At 37.7% G+C, this 23,738-nt stretch overlaps 1 protein-coding gene across 9 annotated transcripts; it reads right to left on the reverse strand.

The window, feature by feature from the left end:
• Positions 1 to 475: 475 nt before the first annotated feature.
• LOC122403964 (heterogeneous nuclear ribonucleoprotein Q-like) lies at positions 476 to 23,738 on the reverse strand. Of its 9 annotated transcripts, XR_006259665.1 has the most exons (13): positions 21,994 to 22,142; positions 20,673 to 21,058; positions 20,478 to 20,585; positions 20,186 to 20,362; positions 17,128 to 17,263; positions 13,215 to 13,420; positions 12,970 to 13,119; positions 12,607 to 12,749; positions 12,335 to 12,450; positions 9,829 to 9,977; positions 5,309 to 5,474; positions 557 to 3,677; positions 476 to 516 (listed from the first exon to the last, which is right to left on the reverse strand). XR_006259665.1 is itself a non-coding variant. In XM_043407796.1 (12 exons), exons 2-12 carry the CDS (start codon positions 21,054 to 21,056, stop codon positions 3,430 to 3,432), a joined length of 1,983 nt encoding a protein of 660 aa, XP_043263731.1. In that variant the 5' UTR covers positions 21,057 to 21,058; positions 23,282 to 23,738; the 3' UTR covers positions 476 to 3,429. The 9 variants fall into 9 exon arrangements, 8 of the variants coding, with proteins under 8 accessions (XP_043263731.1, XP_043263732.1, XP_043263730.1 ...); XM_043407796.1 differs by lacking the exon at positions 21,994 to 22,142 and adding an exon at positions 23,282 to 23,738 and having other exon boundaries at positions 476 to 3,677; XM_043407797.1 differs by lacking the exon at positions 21,994 to 22,142 and adding an exon at positions 22,203 to 22,322 and having other exon boundaries at positions 476 to 3,677.

Below are 23,738 nucleotides of genomic sequence, written 5' to 3' on the forward strand. Positions count from 1 at the left end.
TTTATATATAATTAAAAAAAAACACGTCTTTGGGTCGTTATTAACATAAATTGATCGACCCAAAAATCACACAACATCCGCCTGATACGGGCCAACCAAAAAGAGTCAAGTTCCCAAGGATGTGTGCCGCGAATTAGGGCAATGACCGGGTAAAAGGGCGCGCTTGCGGCTACAGCATCGTCAGCCACAGTGGTGCATTATCCTAAATGCGACCGATAACCCCCCAGGCACCCCAGCTGCCACACCGGTCAAAGTATAAAATAGCGAAGGGTAAGTGATATAATATTGTGGGGTGCCTCGAAGCTGGGGCAGGGCCAATATCGTAACGCTAGTACCTAGATCAGTCTAAAGTCTCGTCACCGTGAACTGCCTCCGCTTTTGCCAGTTATGCTTCCTTGCCCCCCGCAAGCTGAACTTTTACACTCTTTTATCGTTCGTTCGTTCGTTCGTCCGTCCGTTCGTTATTTCCTTCTTACTTTCTTGTTTTGCTTGCTTCCTACCTGCCTGCCTGCCTGCCTGCCTGCCTGCCTGCCTGCCTGCCTGCCTGCCTGCCTACCTGCCTGCCTGCCTGCCTTACATATGTTTATTAATCTTCCTTTATTATAATTTCGCAGGAAAACCAGAATTTATAGTGAAACGTTATCGTGTCACAAAAACCCACTCAGTATTGATTAGCAATATCATCCTTATTATATTCGTTAATATTAATTATTATTATTATATCCTCAATATTATGTTTTTTATAAATAGGGTGTGTAGGTAAGTAGAGTAGGTAGGTATAAAATACGGTAAGTGAATAATGAGTTTATGGGGGAGGGGGACTAAAGGAATGAAAGGTAATCATATTGATCGGTATAGATATGATCAATTTCTTTCTTTTCGACTGTTGGCTTTTTTCTCCCTCGCCCCTCCGTTTCCCTCTCTCTAAAGCTCTCCGTCGCCATTCTCCTTTAAACAATGGTCGCATTGACTGGGGACAGGAAGTAAAATTGAGGGGTTTTCATTCGTTATATTACTAGATATAGTTATCTATCATCGTTACCAAAACAGTATCGATGACGAAGAAGAATTAGACTTAAGTAAAATGTGAATAAAATGTAACAAAATGCTCATAAATACGAGAGTTCGCGAACAATCGATCCGCATCGAGATAATTTTTTTTTCTTTTTGTTCGAAGGGAATCGATCGATTCGTACTTTCATTGTATGGGAATCGTGCTTTCTTGCCTACGCGTTTAATTCCTTATCATTCCTTTCGTTATTTCCGTATGAAATTGCGTATTTCGAACCTACTGATGTGCAATGTCCGATGGGGCCAAAATACACGGTAGAGTTCTTTCGTCGATGCTGTACTATAAGACGATACGGTGATATATGCGCAGTCGCTCAATTACAACTGGATTATAATCTTTCTTCCTCTGTTTTTTATTTATTTATTTATTTTTTGTCGTTTATCCGATTCTGTGTTTCCGTCATAATTCGGGGGTGCATGTAAAATAGTATTGGATTCTACTTATGTTTTCCTTTTTTCGAATATTCTCCAGAACAGGGGGGTGTCTGGGCTCCAGGGACAGGGACCAACTACAGCCCGCACTTACAACTCTTACTAATTAACTAACAGGCTAACAATAACAACGAGTCAACACTCAAAATGTGTGCTGTATGTGTTCATGCATTTGTAAACGTTGCGTACACTTTACACATCCTAAATCAATCCGTGACTATCATTATCAAACTCGGTAGTCAATCGTCGTTCCTAAAAAACATTGTTGCACGTGGTGCAGGAATCGCGCAAAAATGCGACATAAAAATTTTGACAGTAAAATTTATGACAAAAATAAAAACGAAACGTATTAAGCTAAACTTTTTCTCTATTCGTCTTGTACGTCCGTCCGTGTTTAACGGTCCTTTTATCGTCCTTGGACTAAAAAAACAAGAAAAGAAAAAAGAAAAAAGAAAAAAAAAAAGAAAAAAAAGATAGACATAAATAATAAATAGACTAATAATTTAGATTTCTAATTTTCTCGCTACTTGGGAACCGTCATCGAAAAATTTCCTACGCGATTGGGCTTCTATTCCGATTAATTTCACCGTTAATTTTTTTCTCTCCTCTTGTTCCATATTATACCCGATATATAAAACCCTCCTTCCTTCCTTTCCTTTACCATAACCGAACGAATGTGAGACACTTTCCATAGACACTCCCAAGAAATTTGATTTACAACGTTTCATTTTTCGTATCCGTAAAACCTGTTTGACCCTTAATAATAATAATAATAGTTTCACTGACTGTACACATTATAGACCAACAATAGAAGGTCTAGCGGCGCTTGGCGCGCTCCACGCATACACACACACATACATACACACACACACACACACACACACAACGCACACGTGCATCCATTAACACGTACACACCTGTTCCCTCTTCCTTCTTCAACTTGCGGCAAAAATTTGATCCAAACGTGTCGGTATAGTACCGGCGGAATAGCAATATCTCATTCGCGCCCATTAACTTGTCCACAAAAATAGGGGAAAACACCTGCTGTTGCTCAACGAACGATCTTTAACGACACGCTCGTTTCAGTCCCCGTTTCTCAATCGTTCGCGCTCATTCTCGCTCTCTTTCGTACAACGCGATTTTTCTTTACTTCGACTTATTCGAAAGCGTACACGCTCCTTTTCGCGCAGACTCAAAAAATCGAATCGACGCATAATAAAACCGCAGGCTTTCGCGAATTCTCTTAACTAATACGATCCATCATCACAATCCCGATGTCAACATCGCCGATCTTCGTATCACTTGGCAGTAAACAATGTGACAATGCAGTAGCGGTACTTAGTATTATCGTATTATATATATATGTATGTGTATATATATATATAATAATAGTACGGGGTGGGTTGTTGGGTGGTCACTCCGATGTAATAATTAGTCCCAGTGGCACATCACTGTATACGTAATCACAACAACAACAGCGGGGCGATGGTGGTGGCGCCGAGAGCACGATGCTTTAACGCGCATTAATTCTTTACGTTCGTGTTCCGTTCGTACGTGCGGTTTTGTTAAATATATACGAAAACATTTACAATCATCAGATCGATAGAGTAAATAATGTGTATAAAGCGAATCAACTTCCATTCCCTCCCATCGATCTCTCTATTCATTTATCCCTCCCATCGTTATATTATTGTTCGCTTTCCTCGTGTTTATTTTCCCGATTACCTCTCTTCCACCTTCTTGTCGCTATCCTCTGCCTCTTCTGTTGCGCAGCAACGTTCTCGATATTTGTTGTATTCCCTTCCGTCTCGTACGTATTTGTTCGTTCGATTCCCGTCCCGGTTGTTGTTTCGTTGATTTCGTTCGTTCGTTCGTGCATGCGTGCGTGCTTGTGTACGTGCGTATTCACTCACAGACTTGCAGAAGTTAGCTCCACGCCTGGTATGAGTCTTGATACCATTCGTGATCTTCGTCGGAAACGCCGCCGAGCGTAGCGGTTCTGCCTCCGAATCCAATGTCACCGCCACCACCACCACTACCACCATTCACACTCGCCAATCCGTACGCATTGCCCAGTGGTTGTTGGGCGAGGGGTTGGTTTCCCCAGTTGCTCTGGAAGCGACGCTTAGATTCCCCCTGGTTCTGGTGACCCCCGTCAAATTTTCGTTTACCTGCTGTAGAAACAAAGAAATAAAAACGCCCGTCACGTTAACGATCACGCGATGCCGCCCGCACCGTTCTCATCACACCTCTCCTCCACCACCAAATATCTTCTTCGTTCTCGTCGGTTCTGGCTCGCTCCTAAATGAGCGAACATTATAATTGTTGGAGCAAATATAGCAATTCGCTTAAAACTGAATTTTGAATGGTCCGTTAACGCCCATCGGCAGCATTTATAAAAAAAGAAAATTATACAAAATCGCTGTATTTAGTCCATCAAGTATGCCCTAACCGGTCGGTTGACGGTTGGAAAAGGCGGAATTCGTGCGTGCGTTACTGTGTGGATTCTATGTTCTTGTCGTAAAAAGTAAAAAGAACCGTATCGAGACTGGAACAACGATTCCAATTGCTATAACTAAACACAATTGTGTACGACCCGTTCGCTCACCGACAAAATAACGCAACGATCGAAAGGATCAACTAAGATTAGAAGATAGAAGAAAACAAAACTATACGTATATCGATTGGAAGGACAACGAATTCGATGGAAGGAAACATTGTTGGAGAATCGACGATTGGATCGGATCGATGGAGGACCGACTATTGGCGAGAGTGATCGAGTAAACGATCGATCGCTTTCTCAAATAATCGAGGATAGAAACACATCTGGAAAGGATAGAGTATAAGAGTGTGGATGCCGATAATGGCCACGTACACGATTCTCTATTTAAAATACTATACCGACTTCGTCTAGCATACAAGATGATTCGTGCGATGCATCATACTCGGAATGAATCATTTATAATTTATTACAGAGTTAAATTCTTTATTATTATTGCAAAATAGTTAAGAAATATAAACCTGAATGGAACAAAATAAGTTTTAGAGATCCAATCGCATGTTCATCGTGTACACTCGTTGACAAAATTTGCAATTTACGAGCTACGTATGATTGTTCATGAGAATCGAAATAATAACCGATCGTGACTGATATAAAGAGTTTTCGTCCAGCACAATAATCGTGGTTAAACAAATGCGTAAACAATAAGCGTTTACAAAACAGACATATCCTACATTCAGACCTATCCGTCGCGCATAGGTATGTTTCGATTTTCACTAAAGAACTTTGTTGTCATCAAACCTTTAACTGCGAATGGCATGTAGTCATTCATTTGTCACTCATGTGCGAACATCTCCTAACTTGAATCAAACTTTTTATTTCTAATACCGTTACTATTATACTTTTGTCCTTCGGTTAAAAGAAAAAAAGAAATATTTAATTATAAAGACGTGGGTCGTATATAACCCGCGGGACGTATCACAGCTGAAGGCTTGATGAAAGTTGTTGCAAAAATGGAAACGAGGGACAAGAATTCGTGGAGAACAATTACATGGACGTTACGGGATGTCGCCATGTTGGAAACTTGAACGGATTCGAATTTGGATTCGGGATCGCGTCCGCGAGCAAATCGAACGGGAAATGAAAACCGACGGAAAAAGCGAAAAGTGTGATAAGTGCAATATGGATGATGACGATAGCGCGAAAAAGAAAGAAATAGTAGTGTAAGCGGTAAAAGAATAAGAAAAGCGGCTAAATATAATAATAGTGTAAAAGGATGATTAACTTAATTGTGGAGATACAGACCATCCTCACCTGGTAAACTTCCCTTGGCGCGGACCCCCCCACGAGCGGACAGCCGCTGGACCCCACGGGCCCCTGAAGTTGCGGGGTTGCGTCCCCCCCTGACTGGCCCACGGGTTTGCGGACCACCGACTCGGCCACGCGGCACTACTCCACGGCCACGTCCAGCCTGACCAAATAACACACACCCAAACGTTACCCCATCTGATAATTATTACGCTCCAAGCGTAACTTTTCTCTCGCTTTTTTTTTCTTTTCTTTACTTTCTTTCGATTTCGTTAATCGCGTACTTTTTTCACATCCCGCGCGCGCGCATTTCTCCTTAATCACATTTTAATTAATTCTTCCTTCCTTCCTTCCTTCCTTCCTTCCATCCTATAATGCTCTTACTATATCACGGGTTTCTTTTTTCTATCTTTCGTAATATCCGTACACCGTCTATTCGTGAAACTAACCCTAACGATATCGCGATGCAACGCAAAACTGATTTGACTTTCATACCGATCGTCAGAACCTCCTACGAGGCTGATCGACTAAATCCTATTACTGTATAATAACGTTCTATACTCGCTAAAACATATACATATATGTATATATATATATATATATATATATATATATATATATATACACGTATTATGTACAAAACACCGTACACGTTACAGGTAGCTAGGTACACAAGTATACATACATGTAATCTCTGTGCCCGCGCGTGTAAGTGTAATAATTGTGTGTGAGACGTCACGCACGTTATATACATATAAAACAACATAATGTACATATACACAATATACGTATCACGTATGTCTGTACTGCACCTACGTGTGTGTAACGTATTTTTATATACATATATATACTGACACATTATTTCAGAAAAAAAGGGATAGGCGAAGACAGAATGTGCGTTGCGTGATAGATGTAAACAAGGAGAAACAGAGGAAGTTAAAAGGTAAATGGGACGAGAGAGACAGATGCTCATGGTATGTATATATGTATATATATATATGCGTCGATACGACGCATGTAGTAGAAAACGATGCAACAGAAGGGATTCACCTAGAACCAAATCTTACTAACCACATTGTTTTTTTTTTATACAGACAGCAGTAGTAGTATTAGCACAGAGTTATCCAATGTAGTAAAGCGAAAAGCGAACTGTATGGGGTTGGCGAGGGAACTTTAAGCGACACAACCTACTGCACTGTCAGCTAGAACAAAATTCAACAAATCAAGGTTTAAATAAGCGGCGCAACATTACAACAGCAGGGTAGTTTAAGCGTAAGCGGTACTTTGTACACCGAAGCAAGCAACAGCCATCAAAATTTTATTATCGATGCTACCGATTACTAATAACACCGGCTAGCAGATCGTAACTTTTCTTTCGATCGATTCTCTCTCTCTCTCTCTCTCACACACACACACACGCACGCACGCACGCGTGCGCCCGCACTTTCTTTCTATTGCACGAACTATGTACACAACAATGTATATTTGACTTTTAAATCTCCTTCTCCCATTTCTTTTTATAGATTCTTAGTGTATGCGCAATCCTCGTTACACGTACACGCTCGAAGTGGCGCGAGTTTCGATAAAACTTTTCCTTTTTCCTCCTACTATTACGAAATAACTGTAAAATTGTTTGCACATCGAACAGATCTAAACGTACAAAACCTAACAAAGCACATGCACGCACCAATTTTCTCATCTTGCGACCGATACAGAACGTACTCGAACTATACGACTCATATGTTCGCACAAGATACTACAAACAGGCGTAACTTTTGTCATTGGTGTTTCTCGATTTCAAGGAAACGGACACACTTGTCTCGTTTGGTCGGAGAATTCGTTGAAAAAATTAAAAAACAGCATCGTTCTTTATCGTCAATACGTAGACACGTACTCGCACTCGTACACGCAGCCATACACACGTAAGAGAAAGAAGACAACATTCTAATGCAACAAACATTTCCAACGAACGACTTGTGCCAGATACAAATAATACCGGTTTACGTAAATTTCCGAAACAGGTTAAACGAAGATAAAAATAATCTTTCGAAACAAGCGAATAATACAACGAATTACGGTATCATCTCAATCATAACTACGCACTAAACGACAATACGAAGAATATATTCTGATCGAGCGAATCGATCAATAATTTAAAAAACAAGAAAAAAAAAGAATAAAGAATAATAATAATAATAATAATAGGAATTGCATCAGCGTCTGATCTACTTGGATGAAGAAACTTAGGTAAACGTACGACCGAAATAACGAATAACGAAAATGATACACATTCAGTACGAAAAAATTGTTGCTTCTTTGGAAGCGACAAATCGAAGAAACAGACACTACCACGATGCAAAGAATACAACAACAGCGTCGAGGTAAACGCATAATCGTGTATACACATCATTAGCAGAAGCTGCCAAGAGAAAAAAGTTTTCATTGCAATCGATCGATCGGCCTGTATTTATCTATCTATCTATATATCTACCTGCCTGCCTGCCTGCCTACCTACCTACCTACCTACCTATCTACCTACCTACCTATCTACCTACCTACCTACCTATCTATCTATCTATCTATCTATCTATCTATCTATCTATCTATCTATCTATCTATCTATCTATTTATTTATCTATCTATCTATCTATCTAATCACTCTGTTAGTCAGTCGGTGAGTCTATAGTCGGTCAAATTAAAGTAATGATGGCATTGTCGTAATGATGTTCACAGGGTGCCCAATGCCCTCTTACGGTATTTGGATAACCCTGCAACTTGACATACAAATATATATATATATATATATCTATCTATGCGTATCATATCCGAGCCACGAGACGCACGTCGCTCTCTGCGGAAAGAGAAAACAAACGTACATGTTCATTGAACGTCATCGACTCGACGAACGCCATTTTTACGTACACATAATGTATTTGTGCGCGCGCGTGTGTAGTCGCGTGTAAAATATAATGTACATACATAATATATACATAAATATATTTCACGCATTGACGCACAAAGACAATACGAGCTTTTCCTACGTGCTTTCTGCCTACGGCTGGAATTTCATCAAACGTTTACATAAATGTGATGGACATATAGTAATTAGGGAAACCTACGACGCTAAAAAAACACTTGCAACCTTGTTTTTCCTTTCTCGTGGAGGAGGATCAAAAAACTCGAGAGAGAGACTCGTAATCATTTAAGCCTTTTTTACGTATCGTCCCCCTCTCTTTCTTTCTCGCTCTCTCTCTCTCGCTCTCTCGCTCTCTCGTAAACAACGTAACTTCGTTTGACCGCTTGTCTTACTTATTTTCCACTTCTCTCTTACTTTCCTTTTTCTAATAGCTTTTCCCGGCTGTATTTTCGTTGAAAAATTTAGAATGGGTCTACTATGGCTCAGATATGATTGGCAAGCAATTTGAAAGTGGCAATGTGTTCGGATTACAGGACTACGTTAGTGTAAGCAATGATATTAGTAAGTAGATACACGTAATCAGGACTTAAAAATGGGTTCGTACACGGTTAACACGCACAGTGTGCGACTCACTTTCCTCCGACACTTTCATTCTCGTTCAATCCTTCTCTGCTATTCGTGTACACACAACAGGCATAAATGTACTCACTCACTCACTCACTCACTCACTCACTCACTCACTCACTCACTCACTTACTCATTCACTCACACTCACACTCACACAACCACATACACACATACACACACCTTTCTCTCGCTCTCTCTCCTGTCGCAACAGAGAAACAATGTCAAAAAAATCATTGCACTCAATTTCATTAATCGCTTATTCCTCCGCACAATTTGTACACACTGTTAATGCATAAAATGCAGTGCAACGTCCTCCACTCGTTCGGAACTAATACCGAACTCGCGTGTCCTTGGTACTATTAGTAATGCATCACGCAAAATGAACAAACACGCTCGTGTATGCATATATGTATAGAGCATTCATATTAACACACGCCCATGAAACAGAACACAAACATACAGCCGTACATACGTGAGGAATAGCGCACGCATCACAAAAAGAATGTTATAGATAGTTATACGTAGGTGGGATGCTACGTATGCACAGACACACGCTTTTAAGTTATGTACACATGTATGCCTATACGTATACTTACATCGGCAGTTAGGAAAAAGTTAAAAAAAAAAAATAAAAAAAAAAGAGGAAAAAAAAGAGGGAAAAAAAGAAAAAAAAATAAATAAATAAAATTAAAAGAATGAAAGAGAACACTCTCTTAGTAAACGATGAAGTGAGCAGGCGTTTCTGGAGATGTAAAGTGGATCATGTAATGTAATTGGGATTATCCGTGAACACTGTGCCACAGTCAAACTACCGCTGATGTGTGCATATTTGCATACACATATATACACATGTATACGAACGAATGTATATACACGTATACAGACACACACACATACATACACGAATCATATTAAAAGTAATAATGATTCAAGAACGGCAACGACTTTAGAACGATTAAAAAAGGCGACCCACCGGTTGAGGCTGCCTGCCTCTCCCTCTGGCAGGTGGCGGAGGCGGCGCGTAATCGAAATAGTAATCTTCGTATCGATAATAGTCATCGTAATATGGATCACTGTAGCCACCTCGATAATCCCCATAACCGTAATACTCGTAATCATAATCTATAAAAACACACATTACAAATAGACCCAAATTTAGCCACGATAATATATCCAATTGACAACTTATTCAAAAACTAATACTTGTGTTTCGTATAAGAAAAGGCATGCCGGGAAAAGATGGTTTTGAAACTCCAATAATAGAAAAAAAAAAGAAAAGAAAAATTTCGTAAATCCGTGTAGCGTTACGATCGTTACTCAGAAAACAAACTATAAAACGGTTTAATCAAGTCATCGTGATATAAAATTAAATATCTTTTTCTTTTTATTATGATACTGGCAAAGAAAAAACTTCGCAACGATTACCCTACCACCATCACGTATCCTGATAGAGTCTACGCTTCGTACGGATCGCCGAAAATTTCGAAATATTTCGGACCGAGCCTCTGTTAAGCTCGTACACATTTTACATTTAATTTGAAATTTAACAAATAGGTATAAAATGTAAAAAAGGTATACATATATATGAAAACGATAAATGTTCGGTATTTCTTCAATTTTCAAGGATCCGATAGCGTACGATGTTCTCAACGTTGAGCATAATTCAAAAGGGGAAAAATACACAAGTCTACAGATGGTACTCTACTACGTTCCACTCGTCATTCGATATCGCATCTTACCTATTTCCATGAGAGCTGTAAACAAATTTTTGAATTTATGATGCATACAAAATCAACGAAATACACACGCTTAAGTAAATTGGAATAGAACAAACAACGTAAACAAACAAAAAATGGGAAAAATAAAAACAAAAATAATAGGTTCAAGTCGTTGGCAATGCGTGTGATTGTACACTTGCCGCAAAATAACTCTCACTAGGGCACCATAATACGTAAATACAAAACAAACAATACACATGCAATTATTTTTCTGTAAAATATCTATATATCTAACTATATATAGATATATAGATATATAGATATAGATATATATATAAACAAAAAAAAGAAAACAGGTGTCACAGGAAGTGGTAGTGGTAAGGCAACAAGGTGCTCTTATTACAACGTTAAGCCACACCTGACATACATACATACATACATACGTATGTATGAACGTACATATGCATGAAAGTACATGAAAGAAAATTGGTTAAATTTTCAATTAATACGAACTCGCTGAATTTTCTCTAAAATAGCTTGCTAGTTTGGTTCGTTGCACGATATTTCTTAAAAATTACGCGTCAAATACCGACGAAAGTAACGATAACAAAGAAATTAATAACCGAATTGAAAAAAATGAAAATGGTAGGCTCAGACCAAATTCAGTCGACGAGATAAACAATTTTTTAAAAAACACTGTACGAATAGAAAAATAAAAAAAATACTAGTTTTAATGAAATAGGAGTGTTCCATCATCTGAGCACTTTCTCACTACAACCTTCCAACACGATACAGTGTGAAATTTACATAAGTTTCGTACGAAACGCATCGAGATACGTAAAAATCATTTCTACATTTACAGAGTTGAGACTTACGACTCGTTTACATTCGTTTCTACGATAAGATTTCTGTACGACAGCAATCATCGAAGATGTCGAGTAATGAGAACGTGGTTTTCTCGATAGAAGTCAAGATGAAAATATTTTAGATGGTACTGTCATTTGCCGTTGTTACATTTGCTTTTCTAAAAAGATTCTGACGTGTCATGCGCGTAAGCCAAGGTATGTAGTGAGATAGTGAAAAATCCCCAAAAGCATGCGGGATGTTTGTGTTACATAACATTACCATAAAACATCGTTATAAATGATCTAACAATGATTTGTGTTTATTTAATCTGAAAAATAAAGTATTAATATTTTTAAATCTATCGATAAGTTTATCGGCAAATTCTTTGATCGTTGTGTATCTAATTCTTTTACCGTTGCTATCTTTAGCATTCTACGTGCGCTAATTAAAATTCTTTCAATTCTAGTCAATTTAAACGACACTTCTATTGCATATTCATATATATACTACATCTTACTCTAACTGTATAGTGTATTTGCATCATCTGAGCGCATAATCTATATATCGATTAAAGAAACGACAATTTGATGACAGTATTAAGAAAGGAACGAATACCGGATCGATACGTAAAACAACGTTATGGTCTAAGCCTAACGTAAACGAAAACTGACTGCAAGCGAAAAGAAAAAAAATGAAAACAAACCGTTATTTCATTAGATGGGAACAAACACGTGCACGTACGCGTACACGTTGCATTTTTACAAAAGTATTTGTTAAGGGGACGGTGAAATGCGATCAAATTGTGTTTTTATTACATATATATATATATAATATTTTTTAAATAAAATAGAGTTTCTGGGTAGGTCTGGAAATACCAACGAATCGCGATTAATAAAGAATTTAATCAGTACTTACCATAATCGCCTCGTCCCATTTGTCCTCGCATACCTGCACCAGTGCCACGAGGACCCTGGCCAGGTCCGCGAACTGGCATCGGTCCTCCCATCATACTCGGATGCGACGGGGAACCTCTACAATGGAAATTATTATTATTATTATTATTATTATTATTATTATTATTATTAATGTGTAAACAAAAGGCTGCGACGAGAGAATAAAAGATCCTTGCGTCGTTAAATTCAATTAATCCGAAACAAAATTATTGAAAACTATTTGAAACAACTAACCCGCTCCGACCCTGCAACATTTGTAACATTCTTCGCTCCCTTGCACGAAGCATTTCTTCTTTTTTTTTGTCGGACGGTGGTTTCGCGAGCGATACCTCTATGTGAGAACCTCCGATTTCTTTTCCATTTAGTTCGTTCATTGCCTGAAACAAACATTCACAATTAATCGTTTGGTTTCGTTTCACGAGCAGCGAACGATGCTGGTATCGATACTTTCATCTTCATCCGTCATCTAGTGCGCACAAAGGTACGAATAATTTCGGAGGCCGTAAGCTTTCAAAAAAAGTTTAGAAACCTCTATATTAAAGAATGTGAGGACGGAAGGTTTAACTGGATATATTGTATCGATAAAACAATTCTTACCTTAACAGCATTGTCTCGTTCTTCAAAATGCACGAAAGCGTAATCCTTGATCTTCTTCACTCTTTCGATATTACCGTATTCTTCGAAACACTCTTTCAACTTTTCTTCGGAACAATCTTGCGTCAAATTCTTTACATACAGTACGCGCACCTGAAACACATCATTCAATAGATAAATAAATTCACTGACACCACCGTTGACAAACAAATGAAATTCTGCCCCTTATAGCGTCATATTGTATTTACTTTAGACATGGTTTGTTCATCTGGCTCTTCCTGAGGATCTGCCCAGTCGACTATGATATCACAGCTCCACACCTTGATGCGACCGGTGCTTAGTCTTCGTTTCGCTAAGGAAGCTGCTTTGTGAGATTCATATTCTAAGAAGCAAAAACCCCTATTTTTCTTCTTATCGTCCGGTGAACTGTAGATAATCACCTCGGTCAGGCCAGCTGTACGACGAAAAATTATACAAAAGCGATCAATAAAATTTATCGGATACGACGAGAGTATAACGAATATGTACATCTACGTTTAAAGGAAAATAATAATAGTAATAATAATAATAATAATAATAATAATAATAATAATAATGGTAATGAAAGAAAGTTGAAGAAATAAGCGCGAATAAGAAAAATTGCAACACTCGATTATTTAATGCCGGTTGAGTTTTCGTACTTTCTTCGACACGGTAAAAAAAGTGTCCGTAGAATACTATTTAACTATGCTATCGGCGTTAGCGATACTCAAATAAATAGGACAAAAAATAGAAAGGATGGAAAAACGGGAAACAAGTAAAACTGAGGGTCAAAGAAAAAAAAAGAAAAAAAAAGAAACATTTTAAAAAAAGGAAATGAAAAAAAGAAGTTGTCAAAAAATTAAAACGTGTCAAATTTGTCATCTAATTAGCTAATTCGATAATACGTATGATGTATCGAAATATCAGATTAAAAATATTATGCGTAAACGCTTCGATTGACCGCTAAGAAATATCGGAATTGTTTCACGAAAGATAATAAAGTGACAGCACGATCGAGAAGGGAAATAATCGTTTTGCGTCAAAGATAGTTATCTTTACCTAAAAAGCATTCGGATATTCTTCCAACTTTATACTACTGATGCACAAAGTGTATCTAAATTGTCATCCAAAGAAGCCAAAATACGAGTGTTCGCGACTTTGCCGCGTTACCAAACTCCTCCAAATTACATTCCAACAATTCGTTATCCGTCGAACACGCAACATACAGTTATTTCTTTAATTTATTTGTTCGCAGCTCGGTAAACACACGGCCAAAGTCTCAAACTTTCGTTCGTTCACTGCGAAATTCTGATTCTGAAATTGTCAAACCTCGACACACAAAATATGACATCTTTTCATTTTCATTACTTTTCCATTTGTTTTTTTTTCGCAACCGATACTCACATGTACGGTACCACGTGCACACGCGCTGTTCGAAAAATCCGTCACATGCGAGAAATTGTGTTTCTTCTCCCTCCTCCCTCCTCCCTCCCGCTAGATCGATACTTGGACAAAAAAAACAATATCTCTTACGTATTTTGAAAACGCGATGTGTGTACGTGGTACCAGCAGCGTATATATATGTAGCTGTCAGGTCCCTGGGCGAGTACATACGCACGCGTGTATAAAACAAAACACACCACACATAGCCATACACCCGACACGCGCGCGTCAACACGCCCGCACACATACCAACTCTCGTAATCGCATTGTAACGCGTACACGAATTACATTACGGATAATCTTTATAAATAAAATAAAAGCAAAGTACTTTCCGTTTACTCGATCGAATATCAATCGATAAACGTCCAAATATCGTATATTATTAGGCCATAAGAACAAAGTAAATAGAACACACGTAACTTTACTCTTAAAACCTGACAATATAGATTCTTTGAAGATTAATCTTTAGTTATTTGTCGAAATTGTCGTTCGATTATAATGATAGAACCGTAATCGTAATGTGTATACGCGCGAGTGTTATTCCACGTGACGTGTATACGTGTATTTATATACGCAACATGCATCCGTACATATCGTATATACGCACACGTAGTTCTTCTTGGAAGTGTAAAAACCCGCATTTAAGATATCCTTCTTACGAACAAAAGCTTGAGAAGAAAAAAAAACACTCGACACAACATCTACTCGTAGACCGAGGATAGCAAACGTACTGGTCAGTTTATCGCTCGAAACATTATTTTCGTTCGAAACTCAGCTGAACGGGCAAACCTTTTTCAGGATCCAAGTACAGAGGAAGTGGGAAAGATAGTAAACGTTACCGAACGAAACACTAACGAACATCGTTGTGTCGCCTGGAAAAACAAAACCATAGGAATACTCGTAACCGTTAGAAAAGCACTCTGATACGCAGGAGTATCGTTAACAATTGTTAGAAGAAAAAAAAATATGCCAAGCTCTATTCGTATTTAATGAATACGGCACAACGGTAAGTCTTTTTATGTCGGCTAATCAAATCCACCGAGACAAACAATATTATCGGCGTACTCTGCAAAAGCGTAACGCTTTCTTTTACTCGTTGGATATGTAATACGATTTGAAACAGAATGTAGAATCATTAAATAGAATAGTTGACATGCTATTAAAATTTACATGCACTGCAGCGACTGAATCACGAATCCATAGTAAAATCGACGCTAGGAAACAGAATTTTCGTTCGAACGGTTTTCGATTAGAGTCAGGTATGGGATTTGTACGCACGACCGATGGATATCGTAACAAACTGATCTTCGTGACTAAACAAGGAAACTTCTGTAAGAATACTCGAACACAAGTGTTTCGCTTCTAAACGTTATTTATCTATTTATCGCTACCTATTCTTTGATCTTATCGTTAAAACATAGTTCTTCTCTCCTTCCTCTCAGTTTAAAAGCTGAGTATACATATATGTTCATGTGTGTGTGCCATGTGTGTATGTATGTGTATGTATGCACTTGGAAAACAAGGCGTCCGACGCAAACAAACCGACGTTTCGTCTTAAAATACACCCCCTCCCAACAACAAAAAAAGAAAGAAAAAAACGTACAGCTCGTTTCTCGATTCTTCAGAGTAAATTGAATGTTTTAATGTATCGTTAAGAAAACTCAGATGCCCTGTCGCCATCTCTTCCTTCAATGAATTCGTATATTCAACTTTAACCACCTTATGTGCCTCGTGAATCCGACATTAATGCCCCACTTTGTATATTTAAAAAAACATTTTTTTTTATTCTTTATCTCCTCTCTGTGTCCAGACTTTAATATTACATGCAAGAATGCTATGCAAACACACACTGAAAATGTGAGAAATACCACACACATTCGCTTCAATCACTCTGATCTGACCTATCGCGTCGGTAACAAATCATCAATCTGGAAATGTGAAAACGTTCGAGAAAAGAATAGAAACTTTCCCGTTGTATTCCTACCGCTGACCAGTAAATCGTAATATGCATATGGAACGATTTTCTCTTTTAGAATTTTAGACGACACTGTGCATTACTTGTTTTTCTACGTTCTCGCTTACTATTTATCGCCCTTCTTGTAATTTCATGTGTCCCAGAATCAATTGAAAGAGAATGAGAAAAATCTCTTTTCTTTCACGAACGTGGAATATAGTGGAACGGTGGTATTAAAAAAAAAGAAAGAAAAACAGACGCGAAGCAGAAATTAAAATACACGTATATAAAGAGGGGCGAAAATATACGAACCGACGAAAAATTTCCTTGATTGTGGGGCACAGCTTAGTACAGGGACACCGTTAGTCGATTACAGGCATTTTTTATTCGTTAGAAAATTAATGAATAATATGAAGGAAGAAGAAAACGGAATCACAAAGCCAAGAATTCTAGATGGAAATTAAAAATAAAGTTTGTTGGGATTCTGTTGCGAGAACACGCGCGAAATGTATGTAGGGGTGAGAAATGTCTTTACCGCGTGGTATATACCAAATTTTGGAAAGAAATTTGCCTAGTTAATTAACGATGCAAGAGGGCTGAAAACAAACCTATCTGACAGGTCTGACCTCAAAATGGAGTAAAAACAGCCGATCGTTAAGAGATTAAAAGTTTTGTCCCACCATCTTTCCCATAGAACTTCCTTTGGTTACTGCTTGCTGATTTAAGGACAATTGTCAACTTACGTGCGTGCTTTGTAAATTCTTCGAACAAGTCATCTCGGTCTCGATTCTTTGGAATATTTCCCACAAACAAGCGGTGATTGTTATAAGATACGGTAACACCAATCTTTTTCCCTTTCCGAATCTCATAATCATTCAGCTGTAAGAATAATGTGGAAGGAGAGTGCCAATTAAGCTTGCCTTTTATAATTTCACCTGCTTATTGGCTGTCTGAACGTGGGATTTCGTGAAGCGACCTTCAGGGAGACTTGTACATATCGTACGTTCGGGGTCGGGGCAAGCAATGTTTACCGAGGATCGTGGAATTGTGAATAGTAGAGGCAAGAGATGAAGGAATAACTTAGTAATTCGGGTTGATGAGCAGGTGTATGGGTTGGTCGGATGGATGAGTGGGTAGGTAGATGGGAGTGCCTGTCCGTTTGTTAGCGAGCCAAACGCCCCAGCGGTCCACGCAAATCTCCCATACCCCCATGCTCGAGGCCCAGTCATGTAATCGCGTTTTAGTGTGTCGCGAGAAACTCCTAAGTAACCACGTGAGACAGCGCGCGGTACTTTATAGCAATTCGAATCATTCTACACGATCAACGATAAGAATAATCGTGCTCTGGTGCTTCCACATTTTCTCTTTCAGATCCTTCGTCTCTTTATCGAATTTTTACTAACAAAAGAGAGAACACGAAGACGTACATCGATATAGGCAAGAAGATCGACGAATCGACCGTGAAATACATATAAGATCAGGACAACTCGGGTGAAATTAGCAGAAATTATAATAGCGGTAGGAGGAGGAGGAGGAGGAGGAGGAGGAGGAGGAGGAGGAGGAGGAGGAGGAGGAGGAGGAGGAGGAGGAGAAGAAGGAGGAGGAGAAGAAGGAGGAGGAGAAATGGTTGTAGGATAAAGACCAAGGAGATGGGAAAAGAAAAGGATAGACGGATGACATTCATCGCAGTGATGGTAGCGATGAATGGTTTCAGCGGTAGCGGTTAAACGACGGTTGATGATAGCGATGACGACAGCGGCACAACGGCGGCAGCGATGACAGTGAGAATAATCAAGAGAAAATGAAAACAGCAAAAGGCAAATGAATGGACGTAAATGAGAAAGAAATGATTTAGGGACATAATGATGATGATGATGATGATGATGATGATGAATAAAACTGGGAAGCGATTAACTCATAACTCAACCTAAATATGCGAGGAAAAGAAGACTTGGACCAGAGAGGTGTTACTGTTCACTAATAAACCGAGAGGCAAGGAGACTGACCAGAACTGAAGGTGCCACAGGTTATATCGCAGATCGCACGGTCACACGCGCGATCGTCTTTTTTTCTTGGATGCTCCATAATTCCATACCATCTACAACCACTACTTAAAAGCTACCACTCGTAAGTTACAATACAGGTAGACAGGTAGGTATAGGTAGATAGGTAGGTACACACGCCTCGAATTCACTTTACCTGTTAATTTACCAAATTCCTCCAAGATCTCCTCTTTGCCTTTTGACTTTGGTATGTTCCCCACGAAAAGTCGTAGATTAGGAACGCTAATGTTTACTTTCAGATTCTTGCCGGGTTTTATTACGTGATTATCGAGCTGTGGGATGAAGAAAACAGACACATGCCTAATATTGTTCCAATGAGATACTTCGTGTTTTTATGTAATTGCGACAAACAGGAGAAAATTTAGGAAAATTTTTTCAAAATGTGCAATTTAGTGAAATAATTAACATGGCGTGGTTCCATGAAAGCGAGAAAGTGGCATGCGCTTTGTCGCTCGAGTCTTCACAATATAGGAAACCGGCGTACACGTATCATGTGCTCCTGTAAACAAATTTTAAGCCTACCAATTTTCAAAATTTTGTTACAAAAATTGTCACTGTCCAATGAAAATTAACCAATTAGGTAAATATACCCCTAACCAATTAGACCACACGATATATAGATATATATATATATATATATATATTTATGTATATATATATTTATTTATTTTTTTTTATTTTTTTTCGTCGTCATTATTCAGGAAGGTTCTCCACTCCCAATTTTGCCCACTGAGCAAAGAGGAGAGCTGGAAAAAGAAACTCATCCATAGGATATCATTAATGTATGTACGTACGTGTGTATGTATATGTATATGTATAGTATGTGTGTGCGTGAGTGAGCGTATGGATGGTATATGTATCTATATGTGCATGTATACGCGCGTGCATACGTTTTTATGCATGTAAGTATGCGTATATTATTGATTGTCGGCGTGTACGTATGTATGTATCCATGTATGTACGTATATATGTGCGTGTGTGTGTGCGCGCGTGTGCGTGTGCGTGTGCATCAATGTTTTACTGTTTTCAGTGTAGTACTTTATAAATATTTAGGAATGCGTTGGATGTAATTATGTACTTAAACATGAATCGATGGTCAGGGACATATATGTACGCATATGAGACAAATATGTGGATTGTTCCTAACTAAAAACATTGAATTTTAAAATTTCGTTACTTTTTACCATTAGTGAAACAATGCTAAGACATTTGCGTTGAAACTACCGGAAAAAAAAGCGAGAAAACGCAAGTGACAACATAGAACAAGCCACATGGGAATATGAAAAACTTCGTTCGAAATGTTTAATGCAAAATTGTAAAAGAAAGTAGAGCAGAATTTAATACCATAAAACTCGTTTATTATATTTAATCAACGAAATAGTAAATATTAAAAGCTAAACGATAATTAAAATTTTATACGAACAAAACTGAACTTATTCGCTTTGAATCAAGCGCGACTATGATGAATGAAAAACTTAATAAAATAATCTCTAAACCATGAAATGGAAAAACAACAAAAAGATGAAAAAAAGTACTATACATAATATTTAAACATTTCGAATGACCACATATTTTGGTAGCAATAACAATTTTGTAACATTTCTAAAAATTTTGTAAATAAAAGTGAAGGGAATCGATCTGTCCATAGCAAGATATCGTAAACTAGGGTAACAGAATTTGTACGCTTCACAAACACGTACCTACGCAATAATAAAGAAATCAGAGAATGTCTACATACCTCCCTAACAGCTTGCTGTGCTGCTTCCCTGTTAGTAAAAGTGATAAATGCATATCCTCTGTTGCAACCTGCCATTGGATCCATCATTAGTCTTAAATCCCAAATTTTTCCACATTTTTCAAACAATGGAATCAACTCGTCTTCGTACATATCTTTTGGAATTTTTCCACAAAACACCTTTGAAAAAACAACCGCGTATTTGACATAAAAACCAAAAAATTAATTCCAATTGTACCTTCGCTTTAAAAATGGGAAATACATATCAAGGTAGACGCGAATAAACTTTACTTACCTCGCAACCGGTTCCTGGTGTAGGACCTTCCCAGTTTGGAGGAGGCCCTCCGTACTTTCTTTGTCCCGTTGTTACATCCAGAGGATAACCGGTTCTTTCGAGAATCATCTGGAAGATTTTCATACAGTTTTTTACCACCCATGCAATTTATAAATGTAATAGTAAAAATTCTGTATCGACAAGATATAAGATTACCTTTATTTTATCCTCGTCTGGTGCTTTAGGAGTTGTGCTGGTACTAGTGCCTTGACCAGCTCTACTCTTTTGTCTATATGTTTTCATTACACCACAAAGGTACGCAGATTTATTTGATACGTGTTCTAAATTTGATTCCAGAAATTGTGTGAGTACATTTAACGCGCCATCGACAGGAAATTCCTTTAAAGCATCCAATGCTCTTTCATCCAAATCCACGTGAGCTAATTTTCCTGTTTTATAAATTTCATCCAATTTTGCAGCTACTTTTTCATCCAGTCCGTATTGGATTAGTTTTGAAAAGTCTTCTGTTCTTTCTACATATTCCATTTCCTCTTTAGACTGTTTTTCTTCCATTTTTATTTCCCCATTTCCTTCTGCCATAGCTAGAAAAAGTAATTATACTTTCGACGTAACTTTTTATGATACAAAATGAAACATGTATTTACATATAAAATGTTAGGTAAATTATTAAATTACTATTCGTTCTGTAACATTTAACACATTCTCTATGCTATGTTATCTTTTGTATATTTTAAAAATGTACCGTTCTAACATTTTCTTCTACTATATACATAAATAATATCTAATATCGATAAACGAAAATACAAAATCGACATTAAGTATATTATTAGTCTCATGAAACATATTTCTCGCAACACAATGACATGACCCGTTTATTATAGCAAAACAGTAAACTATTGGAGCTTTTCGTATAGTTTAAATAATACTTCTACCAGATACCTATATGAAATTATGCTTTAACACAACTCGTAATGCAATCTTAGACTTTTCAGCTAAAAATACTGTTTGTATAAAAGATCGATTAAACACGTATCATAAAAAATAAAAAACAATTAAAAAATTACATTTGACGTAAAAAAAACCATAAGATATGTTTAAGAATACGTAAAAATTGAACAGTTCTCTCGCGAGTCCTAAGCAAAAATGGACTATATAAAAAATACAGGAAACGCAACGAACACTCGAAACTAAGGTCCGACCATCTGCCTCCGACACCACATAACGAGTGGAATATACAATTTCCCGCGTTAACGAACAGAAGCCACGTTGTTTTCAAAATATCACGTATCCTTCGACGTACAAGGAACCGATAAATCAAAAAATTTTGTTCAATTTTCCTAATTTATCATTGATGACATTTTATAATCTATTCCTCAATTTGAAATCTAGAGTAAAAAAAATTTCTGTCGTTCATAAAAGAATTCTTTTCGGCACGATAATTTAATTATCAGAACGAAATAGCCTGAAATAATGCATTCGAACGTATAAAACACAACTTAGAACCCGAGAGAACTACAATTGAAATTTTGTGCGTGTAGCTTGCCGGCCGGCAATGGAACTGCATCCATATTTCTTGAAGAATGCGATGCACTTTTGCACTCACGATAACATCAACACATGCCTTTTTAATCAATGAATTTCCACTCGCGTTTAGAAACACATTGTTAGAAAAGTGCGCCAACAAAAAAGATTCACAAGTCTTGCGGCCGAAAAAGTTGCGTATACCTTAGAAAGTAAATGAACGAAATCCTCCTGCGAGGAAATGGCGATAGACGTCAACGTGATTGCAGACTACGGGGTTCACAAAACGACGCGCAAAGATACGCTCGAACCCAGCGACACGAGTTAGCCATTTTCTTTTGAGGCGCATTCGCGAATTCTGATTGGCTCGTGCAAAAAACCGAGAAGAAAAAGTTGACCGTGTAGTATGCACTTGTATAAAATAATGAATCTCGCAACTGAATCGTGTACACAAGGCATTACGTAGCCTTTTCCATATGTGAATTTTAATCATTCTCATATACTGGTTTTTCTAAATATTTCCACTCGCTTCGACTCCTTTTTCAAAACAATACAATCTCCGGATGTACGGAATGCCTCTGGAATATTGGCAGCGTATACATATGTGTTCGTTATGTTTAACGAACTTTTACACTGTTCCAATAAATATATTCATTTCAGCCGATATGCAGAATTTAAACACGAAAATACTAATATTTTCAATGGTAACTCGAGTTGAAATGTATGAAAGTAAAAGAATAATTGAATTAAACTAAAAATAGAAACACACGAGCCTATTAAAATTTACTCTTTTTTAATCTATTTTGTCCATATTACTTTTCGAAATTATTACTTTCGTACGCCACAAGTACTGAATAAAAAATATTAAATAATTACACAAACTTCTTCCAATTCGAAATTCTATAGTAAAAAGTGATTGCATATAAATCCTCAGTTCCAGCGAGAATTTCTACTTCGTATCGACAATATTCGAGCACTACGATAACTCCGGGTGCCTCGTGTTCGTATATACATACGTTATATAAAATATTTTTACTATATTACTTTTTAAGAAATGATAAATAGAAAAAGAAAAGAAATCAACAGGAACGCAAAAAAGTTGCCCACAGGTGCAACAACCGAGTCGGCATCAAATACCATAACCTCTTAAATACGACGACTCCATGAAAAATCAGTATACGCGTAGGTACGTATAATAAGTATATTTGATACGAAAACATGTACTCGGATTCTCGTTGCGACGAAATAAAGGAAACGATTATACAATATAAAAATAATGGTACCTGTACGAGATTCGAAATCTTCACAGTATTAATTTTGAGCAAATTATATGACGGAGCACCAGATACGTCACAAAACAGTCACAATCCTCTAACTGATATAAAATTCATATTCCGGATTCCACCAATGTTAACGCGTGTTCAAACGTGTTGTGTATCTCGCTTCACTTTCGCGGTTTATTATATGCCACTGTGTTCTAATATGTTTAAAAAAATATAAACACTTTGTTGTAGAACCAAAGAAGATGTAATGCAGTGAATTTAGTCTTGTAGGCACTTGCAAAGTTCTGATAATATTGCAACGATGATGACAGTAAGTGGAGTAAGCCCGGGCGCAGCGTTTTGATATCGTGTAGTGCCTACATAGCCGTAATGCATAAATTGGACTGTCTCGCTGAAAGAGCGGTGCAGTGGTGCAAGCCCCACAAAACCAAACCAGTTTCCTCGCTCGCTTGCTAGT

The sequence above is a fragment of the Colletes gigas genome, unplaced genomic scaffold (genome assembly GCF_013123115.1).
Source record: "Colletes gigas isolate AHSC1104 unplaced genomic scaffold, ASM1312311v1 Colletes_gigas_Sc00087, whole genome shotgun sequence".
Lineage (NCBI taxonomy): Eukaryota > Metazoa > Arthropoda > Insecta > Hymenoptera > Colletidae > Colletes > Colletes gigas.

Excerpts from the sequence above, each read along its gene's own strand:
- LOC122403964 (XM_043407790.1), bottom strand. The coding sequence starts at position 22,045 with ATGGATGCAGTTCCATTGCCGGCCGGCAAGCTACACGCACAAAATTTC. Across the intron at positions 13,120-13,214 it reads ATGAACAAACCATGTCTAAA|GTGCGCGTACTGTATGTAAA; the intron begins GTAAATACAATA and ends GATGTGTTTCAG. Across the intron at positions 3,678-5,308 it reads AAGTTTACCAGGTGAGGATG|CAGGTAAACGAAAATTTGAC; the intron begins GTCTGTATCTCC and ends TTGTTTCTACAG.